Consider the following 20,216-nt stretch of genomic DNA (forward strand, 5'->3'; position numbering starts at 1 on the left):
AGTTTTACAAGCTTCATCAAAATCGATCAACATAAACCCAATTGTAAAAAAAAAAAAAAAATAACCAAAATCCTCCAAAAAATAACCAAATTCATAAAAAAATAACAAAAAATAACCAAGAGCAAAAATAATAAAAAGAAGCTGTTACAAGCTCTGCATTGGCTCTCTTTAAGCGTTGATATTTCTCAATTATTACTGTTGAACACCCATACAAGCATTAGCTCAGATAAGTTGCTCCGGAAATCAAATTTAGAGCTTGCCTAATGGATAAATTATATTTTTATGTACTAATCTTCATCTCTATGGAAACAGCAAATAGTGTATTATAGGCCGGGAATTAGGTGTTTACAGTAAGATCATCATAGTATTTCATGCTAGTACCGTCGCTGGAATCACATCGTCTCGTTACGGTAATCGTGTCGCCTCAAGAGAAAACATTAGCCACTAGAGATATGACGTCACTACACCTTTAGCCTTAGTCCCTCCCGTGTGCCCATTCCATAATGGGTGAATCGTATGTGATACTTTTGGGCTTTCGCTACAGTACCAACAACAAAAGCATAATCATTATCAAACAATACTTTGATGCAAACTTCATACAAAAGTTGCCTAAAATTTTGAATAAAATTGTGATTTTAAAATGATTACAACATATTTCTTGAATAACAATATATATTTAATTTGATCCATTCAAAATTCTTAAGCTTAATTAAATTAAAGAAACCCTTTTCTTCAACACAAACTAAGACTGTTAAGAACTATTACACAAACGTTAATAGTTAAGAGCCTATTTCAAGCCTATTTCATATAACAGTTAAAAAATTGTTCTAGAATTTTGTTGCAGTCTTAATTATTATCTGAAATTGAGCAAAAATAAAATATTCACACAACCATTGTACATAGATTAATACTATAACTCACTGCACTCACTGCAAATCATCACACATACTTGCAAAGTTTTGAAAATATTTCATTCAATTTATTAGTTTTGTTTTTTTACTTTTAATCATAAGCAAGATGTTATAATAGCAGTTAGTAATTTTATTAAATAGTTTTTGATCCATTATCAAACAGCACGGTTAATTAACATCAATCACATTGCAAACATACATTTCATTTTAACATTACCTATGTGAACTTAAACTTTTTAAATTGTCCATTGGTAACTTTAGAATTGTTAAAAAAGAACAGTTTAATATAACAAGAAAAGATTTTTTGATCACAAAAGAGAGCCTTTTACATTAAACTACACATTTGGTTTATTACATAGTAAATTATAATACAACTATATATATACATACTAATAAATTGTTAGTTGAACTTTGGACTTGTTTAAGCTCTTTGCAAAGGTACTTAAGAGTCCTTTGAGGCTAGCGGCCATCTTGGATTATTTCAAACAGATGCTGAAGAGTTAATTATTAGTGTTTACATCTCGGACTTCGGTGCGGGAGGGACGGGTTCAATCCCCGGCACATCCACTAAACATTTATCTCTCGTAACTCTCTCGTGAAATGCCACTGGCGTTGAAAAAAAAAGAGATATTTGAATACTACCATTACAAAATATTTGTTTCAAATACCAAAGTAATTGTAATTTAAATATCTAGTGCACTGTGAGATTAGAAATTGTCTTTCTATTTGTTTAGTTGTGTAAGAGTTAGAACTTCTAGGCTCCAAGGACTCCTAATACTTAGTAGTTAGTTATCATGCATAGATCCACAAATTTGGATTTTTTTTAAGGTAAGATAATATCTATTTAAAGTTAATTTTTACTTTTTCATGACCCCACAGAATAAAAAAAGAGGTAGTTATTACTAAATAATTTTACAATTTATTTCATAAATGCTAATAAAGGAATGCCTTGTTTAGTAGAGATCTAAATATTAATATGGTATTTTACAAATTTACTATGATACAGATTGATTTATACAAAACTACTAGATCCGACTCTCAATATTAACACAATTTAGTAATTACCAATAATAGTAACCTTTTTTGCATCTAAATTTGTAACAAAAGATAAAATTAATAAAAAAATCTCTAGACAATACAAAAATTGGTATACTATTGAAACGTTATCCCTGTAACTAAATGTAATTCAAGAAAAACACTTTGAAATATTAGAAATAAAAAGAATAATTTGGTTATTAATACTTTGCTATAAAGAATGTTTTTATCAATTAAAAAATCTGAAGTAATATAGGTTACAGAGATTCATTAATATATATATATTAACTTAATCTTCATAATTTTGTATCCAATCTTCACTTTGGACCTTGAGGTATGCTGTTTAAAACTGGGCCCGAGTTAGACGCAACTTTTGGAATATTGTTTGAATTCAACGCAGCATTCGGTTGAGGAATGTTACCCTGATTTGGAATACTATTTCCCATGGGTTGCTGTGGTATGTTAACCGGCTGAGAATTGCTATTGGGAACCTGCTGTTGCTGGAAATTGTTGACATTCGGTGGTTGTTGTTGTTGTTGTTGTTGCTGAGGAACACTGTTGACAACCGGTTGCTGTTGTGGTATATTGTTGGACATTTGTTGTTGGTTGTTTATGACCGGTTGTTGTTGATTGTTCATAACAGGTTGCTGTTGTTGCTGGTTGTTCAAGTTTGGTTGTTGCTGGTTGTTCACAACTGGTTGTTGTTGGTTGTTCATAACCGGTTGTTGTTGATTGTTCATAACCGGTTGTTGTTGATTGTTCATAACTGGTTGTTGTTGGCTGTTAACAACCGGCTGTTGATTATTAATATACTGCTGTTGTTGTTGGTAAGGTTGTTGTTGCTGTGGATTACCAATCGGTTGCTGCTGATACTGTTGTTGCTGGTAGTGCGGGGGATTCTGTTGTTGGTACTGTTGCTGTTGTTGGTAAGCAGTTTGCTGTTGTTGCTGGTAATGTTGTTGTTGTTGTTGATGGAGCTGCTGTTGTTGGTATGCCTGAGGCTGCTGCTGGTATGGCACCTGGTTAGGGTGGTATCCCTGGGGCGGGTAATAATTCTGTTAGGACAAAAGAGTTTTATTAATAAAAATAATAGCAAAATCACACTAGTTTTACAAAAAAAGTTTTATTTCTTTAAAGACCAAAGTAGCTATACAATTTTGTTAACTGACAATTTATTTTACTGTAACAAAACACTTGCAGATTTAAACTGTGGTATAATAAATGTGCAATTTTATTCTAGCTGTGAATATTAATATATGCAGGCTATTAATTATTTCTTTAAATTGTCTTTAGTTAAGTACAATAGAAACTATAAGAACATAACCAATTAACATAGGTGTTTTGAACAGTTAAATATAATATAATTATACAATTACCTCATCATAGCTCTGAAGTTTCTGTATATTACAGCTGTTTTGGCATCAAAATGCCATCCTTAGATATATATCTACCAGATTTGGCGTCATCAAACTTTACACACACACGAAACACGATAAAAACATTTAAAAAATATAAAACAGCAAAGGGCAGTCAGCATCCGTACTTGTATCGGTCATCATGTGCGCGACAGGCCTGTATCTTGTTTTAAATATGTTATAAATGTTTTTTATCGTGTTTTGTGGGTGTGTAAAGTTTGAGGACTTCTAAATCTAGTGGATATATATATCTGAGGATGGCATTTTGATGCAGAAACGGCCGCAATAAACGGAAACTTCAGAGCTGTGACGAGGTAATTGTATAATAATTATATTATAGTCATCAATTCAGCTCAGGGGCTAAATAATGTCTATTGACAATTAAATATTGAACTTTAAGAAAGACATCACAACATGTACCTATGTAGGAGTGTGATAAAACGTTTTATTAAATAAAAATAAAAAGTTTCCAATAAAACAATTAATCATCTAATAATAAAACAGTCAAACATACTACTTTTCATAGATACATATTGGCCCCAATATCAATTATCTGAATAAAACAGACTTCATCCTTAATCAACATGCAAACAAATAATCGGGAAAAAAACTTACTGGAGGTGGAGGTGCGTGATACATGGGAGGTGGTTGAAGCTGAAAATGGAAAAAAACATTTGAAAAAAAGCACTAGTAGATTTTAATATCCAAGTGTTCAAAATTTAAGCAAAAAAGGTTATGTACTAAGTTTAAAATCACATTAATTAACACAGTCTGGGCAAAACAAAAAGTCCACAGTTTACAGCCAGAGTCCTGCTGATCCAAACAAATTATTACCAAACCCTATGAGTATATCAAGTTTTTTATATTATCCGAAAATACAGTATAATATTATATTGCATTTAAAATGTTTATAAATATTTCTATACAACTGTAAATAAACAATTATTGCTCCTGCAGCCGCCAACACGACAACAATGTGTTTTACTAAACAAACACTGCTTTAGACTCAGTCATAGGTGATTGGTCAAAATTTCTCGATTCAATACAAAATTCACATAATCTTTTCCAGTAAAATGTATGTACAATTCCTGGCTTTTTGGTTGGCTAGAAACCTTGGCTAACAGGTGATTACTGGGACTCTAGTGTAGCTTTAAAATCACATCATTACAATCATTTTCTATGTAGTTTTATTGTAATAAGCACACTCACCTGAATTTCATGTGTTGTAGTGAGGCTAAACTAGATTTGTTGAATTTTTATTGTTTGAACTAAAATTTGACTATAGTTATTTTTGTTGAGTGTTTTCAGAAAAAAATGTATATTTCCTATAGTTATTGTTTTTTTAGTAAAAAAAAGCTAATGACACTTAAATGGACATTTTACATAATAGCTTTGGCTATTGATACAACTAGATGTTACATCCCCATTTTAAAGTTGTCGCCAGTTTTTTTTTTTCAAATCAATCAAATCAGATCAAAATTGTTGTTGTTTATTTGATCCACCGACAGATTGTGCCGATCTAAATTACAGATTTTTGTTGAATACATGAACGTTTTAACAAAGTAAAACTAATGGAATGACTTTTTGTGAGCTATAGTCTATAGAGCTCGTGCGTTTCCTGGTGAAGCCTGGGGGTAGGTGGTTAGAGTGGCTCAGAACCGGTTTTGTACGGGCTTCAACCCTACCCCCAGGCTTCACCAGGAAACGCACGAGCTCTAGCAACAACAACTGTAATGACCAATCAACTTGGTCAGCAACAAGAAATAAGGTAGAAAATAGCATTTTAGACACTAGCACATTCTGTGACTGGATCAACAACTATGTTCTTTTTTAATAAAAATTGGTTACAGCTGGTCTATGTAGATGGAATAATTAAAACAGCTGGTCCATTAAAAATGTGTTACATAAGGAATAATTTTTGCATGCAGAAGGGAATCCTGAAATATCTCGATTTTATTACATAACGTTTGATGCAACAAATTACTACTAGAAAAAAAGAATACCTGAATATTTTCAAACCATGTATCTAAAATGACGACCTTTTTGTAGGAAGGATTTTCTCTATATCTATTTGTTTTGAGTTAACAGACACTACTGAACCGACTGGGCTAAAGCTTTACACAAAGATAGATAAGGAACTCGGCCAAAACATGGCATTATTCATATAATTCAAATTCCTCAGGCTACGCGCCCAGGTATTTGGCAGATGTAAGTAAAGAGAATGTAACAATTATGAATTATATTTTTGTCAATATTTACTTCCCAAAGCACCAGCCTGGTCTTTTAAAAGCCTGAAGCAAAATGCTTTTAAAAAATCAACACAGCAATAAGTCTATGACAATTCTTGGTACAGTAGCTATCTTAAAGTGAAGTTTCAGCTTAATTGGTTCAGTATATTTTGTTTGCAAAAAGATAAGAAGATAATATAAATGTGCAGATAGTCACATCATTCTCATATGAAGAGTTTCATAATTTGCCACATGCCCCATGTAAAAACAAACAGTAGTATAGTTTCTGGCATATGTGACCCAACATGCCCAAAGACGTGCCCAATGCCTATTTATTCAAATGCAAATTAAGTTTTAATTTTTCATTACGACATAACTGCCACTATATAAGCTATCCCAAGCTTAGTAAATTTAAAAAGATAAAAATAGCCTAAAATTGGCATTACAATGTAATAATGTAGCAACCCAAAAGCAGAAGATCTGTGATTATATTTCATTACTATGTGATTAGGAAGAAGAGTTCAATAAACCTGTCCCTGGCCACCCAGAAAAGAGGTGTTTAAAGTCCAACTCTTGCAAGAAAGCCTTCTCAGTCTTTGTTATATTCTCTAGAAAATTTAGATTTTAATTAAGGAAAGAAAAACTTTCATTCCACACATTACAAATCGCAAAAATTTCAACTAACATGCAAAATAATTACATTTTGTTCTGTAAATTTATACAAATTATTTATTAGCTTTAAAACTTTTTTATTTCAAATTTAGTTGCATCAATTTGCAAATAGACCGTTAAAGGTAGGTAACACAAACTAAAGTGTTTTGACAAACTACAACCAAGAAGTACTCTACTCTAGACAAAACAATGAAGGGAAAAACAACAAAAATACAATAGAAAAAGTTTGTATTCAAGATGAAAATAAGTTACACTTTTTATAAATAAATGCAAAACTAAAACAAACAAAACCTACAACATTTACTCACACATTCAAAAGACATACAAATTACAAAATCAAAGAACAGACGACGTATAAAAGGCTAACCAGAAACTACATGCAACACCCAGCGAAGCAAGGTAAACTACGTCTACAGTGGTTCTACAGTAGGGTCCTCCTGAAAATCAATTGAAACAATGTTAATGTCATGCACATGCTATAACTTGCATCACAGTTATGTTAGAGAACTAAAGAAATAAATCTCTATCGATATGATAAACCTTGATGTCTTTTCTTTGTAGTAGTTATTAACTCAGAATTTTATTCTGGGCTTGATACCAAAAGCAAAAGACTATTAGTGTATCAGCTAAGTGCTATAAATGTGACAATTAAATTTTTGTTCAAGGAAGATAACAAAGGTTTTTAAATTTTAAATCTAAACTGAACGGGAAGTAACGTGCAGATTAATGATACCATTAAAAATTACTAGTTGACAAACTTGGGTTAGGAATTTTAACAAAAGCTATATTTAGCGTACACTAGAGGAATACACATGAGGATATTTTGAGTAATCAATTTTGCTTTTGTATCGCAAAATGTTTTTGTAAAAACAAAATTGTCCAACATTTTTGTTTTTCCCTACTTCTACCAATAGTCCAATAGCCTAATATGTCAAGATTTAGTGGAAAAGTTTCATAAATTCAAGAAAAACCACACAATAATTAATTACCGCGGGCGAAATGATTTGATTTTGTGTTTCTTCACTTTGAAGATGTGCTCATTGTAGCACGAAACAGCTGTCGTGTTTGACAACTACATAGGATCATTCAGGCAAGGTAACATAAACCATATTCTGACAATAATTAAGTTTAATATCTTTACCCACCCACATCAAATACATCTGCACTATTCCATAAAAGAGTGGAAAAATAACAACTATTTGGGGATTTACCAACAAAAGCAGTCTAGAATAGCAGAATATCACCCATTAAGTATCATCCCAATCATGCTTCCTGTTCTATTGAACATCTTAACCAAGAAGAACAGAAGAATTAACATCAAAAGCAGTCCTAAATAGAAGAGGACCCACAGATTTGACCTACTAGCTCTACTTTCCATTGATGTCCCCACGACTACCACATGCCCATGCTGTTTACCTTGCCCTCTCGTATGAGCCGCTCGATCTCCTGTTGTCTTCGCCGCTCAAATTCCGCATACTCGTCCGGAGTGTAGATCTGCTGCTCGTCTAGAGGTTCCCAACCCGGGTCTCGCTCAAACTCCGGCTTCTTAGTCTGGGCCAGGAATTCTTGGTAACTGGAAATCAAGTGTTGAAATAATGTTAGAAGTTAGAGGTCAAAAATGGTCAACGTGAATAAGGCGCCGAATCGCGCTGAGTTAATGAAATATTGTCTGGTGGAAGGAAAGAAGGGGTTGAATCTAGAGAGCTAGAATAGCTAGACCCCTTTCTTGAAAAGTCACTAGTCACAGATGTTATGTTTGTGAAATATTATCCAATGGATGGAAGAAAGGGGTTTTAGGATAGGTAAAGATTTAGATTTAGTCACAATTTCAGGGAACAAGGTTAAAACTTCCATCAGCAAAGTTCAACTGACAGTCAAGCTAACCTAACAAGCATTGAGTATTTACTTTTCCTTTAATACTTTCTTATGAAATGACGACCATACAAATGTAGGTATTTTAAGCCCAGTATGAACGGAGATGAGTGTAGGATTCACCAATCTATCAGGGAACTAATCAAATTGGGCAACCATGGTCAAAGTGTTATGGAGAACGAAGCAAAAGAAGCAGCCTACACTGAATGGCAATAAAAGGTTTGACTAATGATAACTGTTTTAATGCAGCTAAAATTCAAAATATCTTCAAGGCAAGACAAAACAAACCTTATGTTCCAATCTCTAGATTACAGAACTTGCCTTTGTAGGACATTTCACAACCAAAATTGGTAAATGCCTACATACACAATCTATTACCACCATGAATTCAGATGTTTAATGATATTTTCACAAAAGCAAAAATATTATTCATCTATTACATTACAACAAATAAGTTCTCCACACAGATATTTACATACCTTATGAGGTTGTCGTGGTTGAGATCCGCTTCCCGGAAGACGTGTTCACGCATGCGCTCCATCTCCTCAGCACGTTCACGCATGTCGTCCTCTGGTGCTCCTGCTTGGTACAGTTTGTCCAACTCTTTGAGGAACAATGCCTTCACTTCTGCTTCATCCCACACTTGGTTGCCATCTAAGTCTGAAACCAAATAATTCAAATATTACAGTAGAATCTTAGAAATCCTGCACAAATTTGACCAAAACTCTGTTTAATTATTAGGGTTATGGATTAGAGGAAATGCCAAGTAATCTCTACAAAACTTTTTGAAGAGTAAAAAAAAAAAATATAATAATCCATCAAAATTAAAAAATAAAATAGTCATAAAAGTGTTAAAAGAATCATGTAAAATCATTCAAAATCATTTATATGGACAACGTTATTTATCTAAGTTACATATTATTTATTTATATCATAAATTTAAGTTTTTTTTACTGTGTCTAATAGGCAAAGTTTATTAATAAACTCAGTTTTCAAAATAGAAATAAATAAATAGTCTTTAATTTAGTGTAAAAGAGACACTTTTTTAAGCTTTACTAGATTAACAATACATGATTGCCACATCTTGACAAAACACGTTCAGGTATTTTTTGCATTGGAGACAAGATTTTGTGGCATTGACAAGATATATTGTTACTGACATTCTATTGTAAAGTATAATTTATTTTCTTCTTTTGTATGCTCAAATTATAAAAATGGATAAAATGATTCAATCATTCAAACACTTTAATTACAAAAAGAAATGGTTACAACATTTACAAATGGATGTCTACCTTATCACGATGTACCTAATGATTAATTGTTTTGCATAAACTGAAATTTTATAGAATATGGCATAATTCATACCATGCATGAAGAAGAAAGCTTTGGGATCAAATTCTTGCTCCATGTGGTCTTGTTTTTCCCACACCTCTTCTAACTGTTGTTTACTGCCGGGATGGTGCAGCTGTACAAATAAAGGTTAATCAATTAGTGTGATTATCAAACAGCACATTAGTGAGCAGTAACAATTGTATGCCTGTATTTCATCACTAGAGCCTAAAGTGACTCTTATCTAAAAGACTATGATGAACTACTATATTTTTTGTCACATGGCACCATTATTTAAGCAAACTAAGTTACAAAACTAAAATAATTTTCATGTAAAGATAATCTCAAAACTACTTCCAACTTGATTTTAATGTTACTAATGAAAACAAGCAGCTGTTTAGTAAGTGATAAAATTATTTTTTAAATTCATTGTGTTAGTGTACAATCAATACTATCGACATATCGATAGTGCAAACAAGAAATCTAGCCTACATTTTATTAAGGTTAATAATTATGGTTAGCAAAATATTAACATACAACAACTTAACTCCCCAATGACTAAGGATAGATGAATGTATTTATTAGCACTGTAGTAACTTGTAATAATTTGAATTGAAAACAGTAAGTTAGTAAAAATTGTAAACAAATATCTCTTTTTGGAGCTAGCTTCCCACAATGGTTAAGCTCTAGTCATTTTAATCCAACATTGAAATAAGCGCATTTATCCTAAATTAACAATTATATAACAGCACAATTCATTATAATATTCAAAGCCATTACCACCAAAATTGTGTTATTGATTATTCCACCACCAAATGTAACTATACAGACCTACATTACATGTGACAAGTGTAGATATATTTTGTAGTTTTAATTTTTCAAATGTTTATTGAGTTTATGGCAAGTTTTGGAATGCAAGTCAAATTGTCATCCCACATTTCATACTTAATCATGATATTGCTATGTTAAATGGTCTATGTACTTTGTGTAAAAATGTAGCATTTAGAATGTTAAGTGAATCCTTTCTCTATTTTAATATAGGCACATTATTTAGCCCCTTCAATCTTAAAACACGCCACTTTCTATCGATAAATCCTTTTTGTAACTACGTAAATCGCCTTACAAATACCAACAAAATATTTCAATAAAACCATTAAAAATAAACTAAACCCTCCTTCACCAAAGATTAGTTGCCCAAAGCAAAGCAGAAGCTGTAGTTAGGACTCTTTTGAAATGATTTCATGAAAGAAATACAAAAGTTCTCATTATAAACTTTTCTACGAATGGTAAATCAAAACTGTGTAAAGAAAGGTAGGAGTGAAACCATCTAGTTGGTTTTTTTACCTATGTCAGGATCCACAGATATCCTCCATGTCAACTATGTTGTCAGATATTTCACTGCCAGACATTTCCCCCTTTAAAGCTGGGTTTTTGTAGGCGCGGAAGCGGAGAGCGGAGAGAGGAACGCGGAGAGCGGAATTGAAATTAACATGGCATTCCGCTCCGCTTCTAGGAAAACAGTAACATTAAATTGCCTAAGACAAGTGGTGTCCGCTCTCCGCGTTCCTCTCTCCGCTCGCCGATTCCGCGAAAACCCGGCTTTACTAGGAGTGGGAGTTTTAGTGGGTAGGCTGAGACTAATGTCGGACCAATTTTCACAGGAAGACCAAAATTCTGCCAGATAATTTAATCTGATAACGAGGTTGACGTTTAAAATAATCAATGTAGGAGTGTGATTTCTCGATTTGTACTTATTCTTTAAAACATTAGAAGGAAATACATTTACTTTTATATTGACACAAAAAATCTCTAAACTCAAAGTTCAATAGATAAGTAATTGCACCTAACCTCCAGAGGTTGAAGTACCTACCGGTAAACCTTTATATCTCTAAAATATTTCAAAGGACATCGTTTAGTCAAGACCCTTAGGGCACATACGCAAGAGTTTGTTAATCATATGTGGTCTAAAGTCTCTCTGCTGTCACTGTATACTCTTGGAGGGGATCAAATTACAAATGAGTGACTACGATGAAAATGGAGCGGTGCTTGTGCCTATAATATGCCAGTGATAATAAGTGGACACATTGTGGATGTTGAACGTTTAGTAAAGGTAAGGAATAACAAAAACTACTTGTTACCTAATGAATCTTGGTCTGAATTGGTGAAAATACTAGCTGGGGTTTTGGATGTATTGCAGTAATCCATCTTTGTGGCAATCAACAGTTTAGTTTAATTCAACTTGAATTGTGAATTGCCTTGAAGATGAATTTCTGCACCGCATTCGAAATGTCAGCTGGAATCTTATTCCTAACCAACAACATCAATCGAAGATTTCACAGACTACTTTGACAGCAGAGTCTATCTTCTACCTTACTCGTTACCTCTGAGAGTTGAATATAAAGAAGACACAACTAGCCGCAGAGCATAGACAGACCCTGCCCCAAGCAAGTAATAGTTACCGGTACCGGATCATGTTGTTTGTGTTTCAACTTCTGCTGCTCAAGTTCCTCGAGATACTTCTTCCTCTTGTCCTCATCGAGTTCTTTGAGTTTCTGGTTCTTTTCAAACTCCTTCTCCATCTCATACGTCTTGAACTCATCGCGTCTCTTTTTGTCGGCCTCCGCAAGATCTTCAGATGTCTGAAAATCACATTTATTTTATTTAACAAGACTCTAGTTTTATGACAAAAAACTCCTTTTACTCCTGTACTATTTATTTTTCATATTAATAGATTTAATTTAGAAAAAAAAACTTAATAACTTATAGTTTTGCTCCTACCTTTACAATTACTTTGAGTTTGACTCTTGCACCAGTATATATTGGTTTTGTTTTACTTCAAAGTTATAATAAGAATTGCAATATTTTTCTGATTATTCGTATTAGTTTATAGAAATACTGCAAGGTATTGAAATTTTAAACCACATAAATTCTTAGAATCTCAACCTTATCATTTATCCTAATCAGGGAAATGATAAATAACAAATGAATAATGAAGGTGTACATTGATTCCTTCTTTTTCACACACTAATCTTGTAACAAATATATTATTTTTTTAGTTTAAACAGCTTGTAGTATTTTATGGAAAAAACTTATCAACTTAAATGTTTATCAGATTACTGATAGTATTTTAGTTCTTTCAGTTTCTTATCTACAGTAAAATGTTTTATTTTTATTATTTTTTTACTGTGAACAAACACAGTTCTCGGTAAAGGGTCAATAAATTTAAAACCCATGAAATCTTATCTTAAATTTTTACTTTTCAAACAACAACTTTTATGTAAACTACTGATACCGTAAACTATTACAGTTACTAGTAACTACTTGACAACTTTTATGTAAACTGCTGATACCGTAAACTATTACAGTTACTAGTAACTACTTGTAACAATGAAATGAAAATTGGTCCCTGAGTAACAAAAATGAATCGTAAAACAATATAGGCTTAACAGCAACAGTAGATATTTTACTCAGATTTTTCGGAAACTTTTGTCGGCTAACATTTTTGGCGTGAAAATAGGTTTGCATAGTTAAATTAATAGTTAATAGATACTGACAACTTATTTATTTTTTTATAGGTGAGAATTTTAGGCAGGTAACTGAGGTCTCTCAGTTAAGCTACTAAATAACACACCCTTTATTTGGTATTTATTTGGTAAATATATTTTGGAGAATGTGGTATTGGACATTCAATCATTGTCTCTAACCTTTCAGATTTTTCTTAATACACAATAACCTCCCAAAATTCAATTGAAATGTATGACAATCTCAACAAAACCAAGAGTAGGCTAAGTATGTTCAAAAGTAATTTAATCCAGTTAATCATTTTTGCCAGTAAAGGATGAATTTAATCACCAATATATTATATTGATAAAAATATCATTAAAAAGTTTATCAGTTAGTACACTATTGAAAGGTGTAGCCAGGTAATAATCATGACGGCAAATGACGTTTGTTTACAACACTGTCATTCTTAAACAAATGTTTGCTGCAAAGTCAGAACCATGATTGACTTTTGTCAAACAAAAAGTTTGTTTGAAGATAATGTGTAGGACAACCATAGCTGCAAAAAGCTGAGATACACTGAGATCATTGCCAAAGTAAAATAACATTGAATCAATGAGTAAAATACTTATGTTGGCTGCTACAAGGAATTGAAATAAAACTGTTTTGGTACCTATCAAATAACCTACAAAAAAAGGAATTTAAGCCTACCCAATTTTACAAAGATAAACATCCAAAAAACTAGAAATTTACAAAAATAAATGTATTCTCTGCGGCATTAATTACATAATATGAAACAACATTCCTACTGTGTTTAAGACTTTTCATCTAAATCATCAATAGGCACAAACAAATCAATAGGCTTGTGTCAAATCCTACCTTTGCAATGAGTTTTTTCAAGTCGGCAATCTCAAACGTGTGAGGGTTGGTGTGGTCAACATGTCCAGGATCTATTTTCATGTGTTTGGTGTCAATGTCGTTCTCCAGCTCATACTCTTGCCGAGCCAACTTCCGCAGCCGATCCAACTCTATGCGCTTCAGCTCGTCTAGCTTTGTTCGGACATTGTGCGAGACAAAGTCCAGTTCATGAGCAATATCTCCAGACTGCAATAACAGGAAGATAAAATTAATAACCCTCCAATAACTTTGTATGTTGAAATAATTATAGTTGATTTCCTGGTCATTTGTTAAAATGGAGATGGATTTTGATTTTATTTTTATTTACTAGATGAAAGTGATAGATAACATTAAATGATAAAGTAGAAATATATTACCAAATCATTCAAAAACATATTTATATTATTTAGTATTAGCTGTTACCCACGGGCCGACCCCGTTTGACTTCATAAGTATTTAATAAAACTATTGATTGGTTAAGTTAAGCTGAAATAAACAAAACAGAATACAACAATACAAACAAATAATCACACCTTATTTTAATTATAAATTGAAAGAATAACATACAAATAAGTACAGCAGAGGTATTTTTAACATTAGGTATATGGAAAGTTCCCTTTAGAAAGCAATTACGGCCTTAACACGTTCGCGGCGGCACGTCAAATGGCGGGCGTATCCCAGGTCCGGCGCAGCCCTCAGCATCGAACAAACCCGATTACCGCGTGTGATTGGCTTTCCAATTTCGGGCTGACAAAGAGCAAATAACGTGCGAGGATGTCCTGCTTTACAACGAGAGTCGACGTAGTTCGCTAAACACCAACAGATAGCAGCACTGCTTGTAACGTAGCCGGTCCCATTGGAATTGTTTTGCCAAATGGAGGGAAAAAGACGGGACAAAAGTGGAATTTTGAGATTGCCAGACGGGGATTTACGGGAAGATTTACTACCAACCAACACCACAACAAAATACAGTATACTATTGAGCAGTGCTGTGCGAGGTTTCAAGTTTCTAGCTCTAATCCTGGCTTAAAAATAAATCATTTCGTACTGCATTGCAGCTTGGGAGCGATCGCACCCACCAGGATGGCATTAGGGCTCCGTATGGGAGCGATCGCTCCCATGCCGCCGCGAACGTGTTAAAGGGCAATTGATGAAATAATGGATAGTTTTGCGCAAGGTTTCTCGTCATTATGGTTTATGGGGGTTTGACTTGTAGTTTTCTCATAAGTCCATGGGTACTTTGGGCTGCATATATGGATTTTTACTATGAGACAGCAACGCACACCTATAATAGTTGCATATTTCAAGCTAAATATGATTGCAAGGTGAGGAAAGAGTGAAGAATGGAATGGGATAATGTGCAGCTTTGTTACTGACTAAGACCATCTGTTTCATAAGCCATAATGATGAAGAACAGCTGGACCATGTCTCAAATCACCAAAAAGCTGTTGAATTTTCTCAGGATCGAATAGACAGCATTTTGATTGTCAAACGTTTTTAAGCACTATAACCACTCAACTACTCTATGGTTACATGAAAATGTTCACTAAATCATAAACAAGAATAAAAAAGATATTGATCATATAAAAAATATGCATTCTAAATTTTAGCCTACTATTCACGTTGTTGTAGGGTATATTTCAAATCAAACCTGAATAAATTTAAACAATAGCTTTATAAACCTATTATGTACTGTTTAATGGTGCACAGCAATCAATGATGACAGTTTAAGATTAAGCTTTGTATTAGCTACAGTTTAGTTGATCGAAGGAAAATATATAATAAGGTCCATGCAACCCTGATAATTTATGGTCTTTATATAGCAGTAAAAATATATCTACAATAAGGGGTTTCTCTATAACACCCCTTTTATACTCCCCCCCCCTTTACAACTTTGATTTTTAAGATTGAGGTGTAATTTTAAAGCTAATGATTTAGCACAGGATGAACGGTAACTAAAAAGGTAATTCCTTTTGGGATTTCGCTCCCCTAGGGGTTTATGAAGGTTTTAAATATGAATTGTATATTAGCATGTTTGTACCTTCAACCTTCATTTAATTTTTGACTGCAGTAAGACTGTAAACAAGACATTAAATTGATTAAGAAAACGGATTTGAAATACTGATTGACAATTTCATCTGTTCGATGGAGATATATTTATATATATATTTTTTTTTACTCTTACTGTGGGGTTTCTAGTTACTTATGAAGGAATCTTAGAAAGGTTAAGGGGTATTGAATTATTCTTTTTTCTTCAGAGAAAAGATTTGAAGTAATTTAAAATGTGCATTTTGCAAACATGTCCCCTTGAGTAATTTATTCTTACAATTCTCTTAAATCTAAAAACCAACAAACTCGAAATGATGCAATGTAATTACTTAGGCCTATGTTAGATTCACAGAGGTTAAAGTTTGAAATGTGTCGATCATTTAAAAAAAATATAAAAAAAACAATACCTACTACTTATGATTAGAGTATCATTACACTGCCTACATGAAGTGAACGTACCTGAATGTCTTCAGATGTTGCATTCTCCAATTTCTTTCGGAAGTCTGGATCACTTTCTAGAGCCTCTACTACTTGAACCAAATATCTGTTGTATTCTATCCCCATGTCTTCCTGTAAAATTGTAAAAAAAAAAATTGTAGCCTACTAAAAATATATTGGAATTTTGAAATTATTTGCACAAAAATTTAAACACATTATGCTTTTCTGTGACAATAAAAGTATTGAAACCCCTCTTTTTATGGACTAATTGGGGATCTAAGGCCTACTGTACCATACACATGAGTCCCACTAAGTCAGAACATGGGTACCTAATCTGCTTAGTCTGAAAAATTTCAAAAATTTTTTGAAAATAATTGGCACCAAGGTAGGCTATTCTTATTTAATTTAACAAAATTAAATACAGAGAAATTATTTTTAAGTTGTACTCCTAAACTGATGACGACTCACGAGTGTATCCTGTCACTGTGTATCGCAGCGATAGCCATAAACCCACTGCCCCTCAAGTAGTGAAATCTAACCTATGAGTGCTTGTGTACTCGTGTGCTTAGGCCTAACTTATACAGGCAATCGACCCGTTCGGCCGATGGTGGCAGTGTAGCTCAGTTAATTGAATGAGCGATTGTGTTACGAGTGTAACACTGAGGTATTTCTAAATGTGCGAGAATCCCGTACATGTGACATCCATACTGAGCTTGCTAATGACAGGCTTACCTAAATCGGAGGGCCTACCTTAATTAACACTATCTGGCATGGTTGGAAGGTCTCAGCATTAGTAAATTTAATAAGGATTGCACACATCATATGTTTTGCTTGTTTTTCTATTCGTATGGATATAAAGAGGACACAGATTTTCCTTTTATTAGCGAATTTCCCATATAGGGAATAAGCTATTACTGTAGTACTCATAGTAAGACCTGGACCCGGGACTGATTTACTTTTTAATTTTGAGGTCCCTAGAGACCAAAAACCCCATCTGTTCAAATTCACATATATATATAATTATATATGTGTCCGTTAGCGCGATAACTCGAGCAAAAATCATCCGATTTTGATGAAATTTAGTACTTAAACGTGTAAACCTACGTTTATTCGAACGAGTCCGCAAACCAGCATGATCGGACTATGGGAACAGGGGTTTATGGGGGGTTTAACTTATGGGGCAAAAATTGGTTTTTCCCATTTTGACTCTAAAAACGTAAAATTTAGCATTTTCTTTCCAAACCATTTTGTAGAGCTAAGTTAAAAAAAACAAATTATATAGTAACTTATATTGAAGCGTTATTATGTGCTAATGGTAATGGTTACGGAGAAAATTCCAAAAAGCTGTAAATTAAAAATTCCCATATATTTTTTTTACAATTAGCCTACTAACACAGTTACAGTTATTACAGTTTTAATTGTTGGATGTTATTCTTATGGGGAATGTAAACTGTTGTAGTTTCCTTGTTCATGATCATATTTTGATCAAATCTGGAAAAATGCATTCATTTCATACCTAGGACCTACTAAACTAAGTTAACATAAGTTTATCCTAACAACTTTCTGTCCCCAATTTAGTTTGGATTATCGAGTGTACTTACAAATCTAGCGTTTTTATCCTTCTCCTCTTCTTTTTTATCTTCTTTCTTTTCAATGACAGGAGGTGCCACGATGCTCTCCAGCATCATGGCTAACAACACCACAGTGGCTAACCACTTCATAGTGCTCTGTGAACACAATAAAACAATCAGGGTATATAACAAAAAAGATTTCTATAGGCTAATAGGGTTTTTAACCTATTTATTTCATTATAACTACTGTACATCAGGAACTACAAGGAGAAGGAGCATATAAGTTACCTTTGCAAAACATGTGCAAAAGGTATCATTCAAATGAGTTTTCAGTCTGTGGCGTAGCCTATTATTTCTGTAGAGCTTTAATTTCTAACCCAAATCATTTAAAATGTTGAAATAAAAAGTTTAAAATCATTGTAAAAGTTGTGTTACTATTTGCAGACAAAAATTACCAAAAATTTCAGTTGTAAACCAAAAGTTTGAAGGCTAGACAAAGTCTATACTAGCTATCTAAGAGCAAGACTTGTCAAAGAGATAAACGCCTATCAACCCTTAAAAACTGTTAAAACTTCATTAGAAAGACATAAAAAATCTAGAATTTTGCAGCTTGTTTGATTGAAAATTGTAATAAATTTGTACCAATCACTAATATAAATAAAATAGGCTAACCTTACTCCAAATATTTACAAAGCATAAAAGTAGTTTACCTTGAATTATGATAACTATGAGATAAATTTCTACGAAAAAGGTTGGTTCTAAAACTACAATTCACAGTTATTTCAATCCATAGTTCTATATACTATTATAATAATAATTCAATTAAACTTTCACCAATCTGTTAGAATCACAGTAACAACAAGAAAGAAGATCGTCTTGAAGATGAACATAACATAATGCTGTTGTTCTGCTTCAAGTCAGCTGACATAGTGATGACATTTCCCTGTACTTATGTGGCACATTGCTACCAACACAAACTCTAAGTAAAACTAATTATTTCATCTTTAAAACTACATCATAATATAACTGTTTAAATCAATGATGAACTAATGTTTTTATTTGAATGTATACGATGTACTTTTAATAGATGAATCACAGGTCGTTGTGCGTGTAGTTAGTTTTAGGAAATTTCCCATTTAGGGAATAAGCTATTAACTACAGCTCGGCCAAAACTTCTGTGCGCGTGGACGGGTCGCTACTAGCCGAACTAAAACATACGGGCACCGGCTATTGGCAGTGCTGGGGGCAGTGGTGAGTGAGTAGCAAGACACAAATGTTTTCACAAAAGTACCCCCGCCAACCCCCTCGCCTAGACTCAACCAGATCTGGTCGCGCGCACAGAAACTTTGGCCGACCTGTACTCATGGTACGACCCATAGTGGAAGGAAAATACATAGGTGTGCTATTCCCGTCATATGCTGACATCACTCAGATTGCAAACACAATTTTACCATTTAGAAAAATTATAAAAACAATAACAATCAAATCAAAACAAATATATACTTATATGGCAATACATCAGCTGATCTTTTGTTTGCAATTTGGATGACGTCAGCAAATGACGGGAATAGCACACCTAAACATGTATTTTCCTTCCACCATGGGTACGACCTGGACCACCTGGACCCCGGACCGATTTTTTACTCTTTCGTTTTGAGGTCCACAGGGGTCAAACACATCATCCGTTCAAATTCATATAGGTCGTTCTATAACATTTCATTAATTTCTCTCTGCTTGAAAACGTTTGTATATAACAAAAATTTGCTTTGTTTCATTTTTCATCATTCTCTCAAGAAATTCTCAAGATCACCCTGTATATTGTTCTTGACTCAAGAACAATATACAGGGTGGCCGAAAAGTGCATTTTTTACACTAAAGGTAAATTCAATTGATATCGATTAAAACCATAGAAATATATTTTAATCAGAAATTTTCTGTAAACTACACCAAGTGAACATCATTTTTAGTCTAAAACCTCTGCCTGCTTACCTCCACTGCCTCGGCTTTAAACTTGACTCACAACTCCAAGTTCGTTAGCTCATTCGTTTCAGCATTTCTGGGGTGACTCGTGCAAGGCCGCCCTTACTGTCTACTGACTGTGTGTATCGCCGCCTCCTAGGGCTGTGGCGGTGGTTCAGCTGCATCAAAAAGGAGGGTCCGGGAGGCATAAATTTAAGTGAAAATCACACATTTCTACGTATCTTTAAATTATTTTTTTGGTATATTTGCTTGTAAATAGTCCATTTAATCTCACTTAATTACGTATTCTAGAACGTTGTAACAGGCCAAGGCTCCCTT

The 20,216-nt window shown here is 33.4% G+C and overlaps 1 protein-coding gene across 2 annotated transcripts; it reads right to left on the bottom strand.

Annotated features, from left to right (window-relative positions):
* Positions 1-654: 654 nt before the first annotated feature.
* Positions 655-18,834, bottom strand: LOC128994483 (nucleobindin-2). 2 transcript variants are annotated; one of them, XM_054419067.1, is made up of 10 exons: positions 18,629-18,834; positions 17,949-18,074; positions 16,369-16,479; positions 13,843-14,067; positions 11,928-12,101; positions 9,499-9,598; positions 8,613-8,793; positions 7,678-7,834; positions 3,977-4,015; positions 655-3,001 (listed from the first exon to the last, which is right to left on the bottom strand). In XM_054419067.1, the coding sequence occupies exons 2-10, from the start codon at positions 18,066-18,068 to the stop codon at positions 2,264-2,266; spliced, it is 1,845 nt and encodes a 614-aa protein (XP_054275042.1). In that variant the 5' UTR covers positions 18,069-18,074; positions 18,629-18,834; the 3' UTR covers positions 655-2,263. The 2 variants fall into 2 exon arrangements, with proteins under 2 accessions (XP_054275042.1, XP_054275041.1); XM_054419066.1 differs by having other exon boundaries at positions 11,922-12,101.
* Positions 18,835-20,216: the final 1,382 nt, after the last annotated feature.

This window comes from Macrosteles quadrilineatus, unplaced genomic scaffold, assembly GCF_028750875.1.
Source record: "Macrosteles quadrilineatus isolate MER2022 unplaced genomic scaffold, UCM_ALF_1.0 Scaffold_5__1_contigs__length_97177068, whole genome shotgun sequence".
Taxonomy (NCBI): domain Eukaryota; kingdom Metazoa; phylum Arthropoda; class Insecta; order Hemiptera; family Cicadellidae; genus Macrosteles; species Macrosteles quadrilineatus.

Coding starts and splice junctions, on each gene's coding strand:
- LOC128994483 (XM_054419066.1), bottom strand. CDS start 18,068: ATGAAGTGGTTAGCCACTGTGGTGTTGTTAGCCATGATGCTGGAGAGC. Junction 8,794..9,498: donor AGCTTTCTTCTTCATGCATG/GTATGAATTATG, acceptor ATTTGGTTTCAG/ACTTAGATGGCAACCAAGTG. Junction 7,835..8,612: donor AACCACGACAACCTCATAAG/GTATGTAAATAT, acceptor CTTGATTTCCAG/TTACCAAGAATTCCTGGCCC.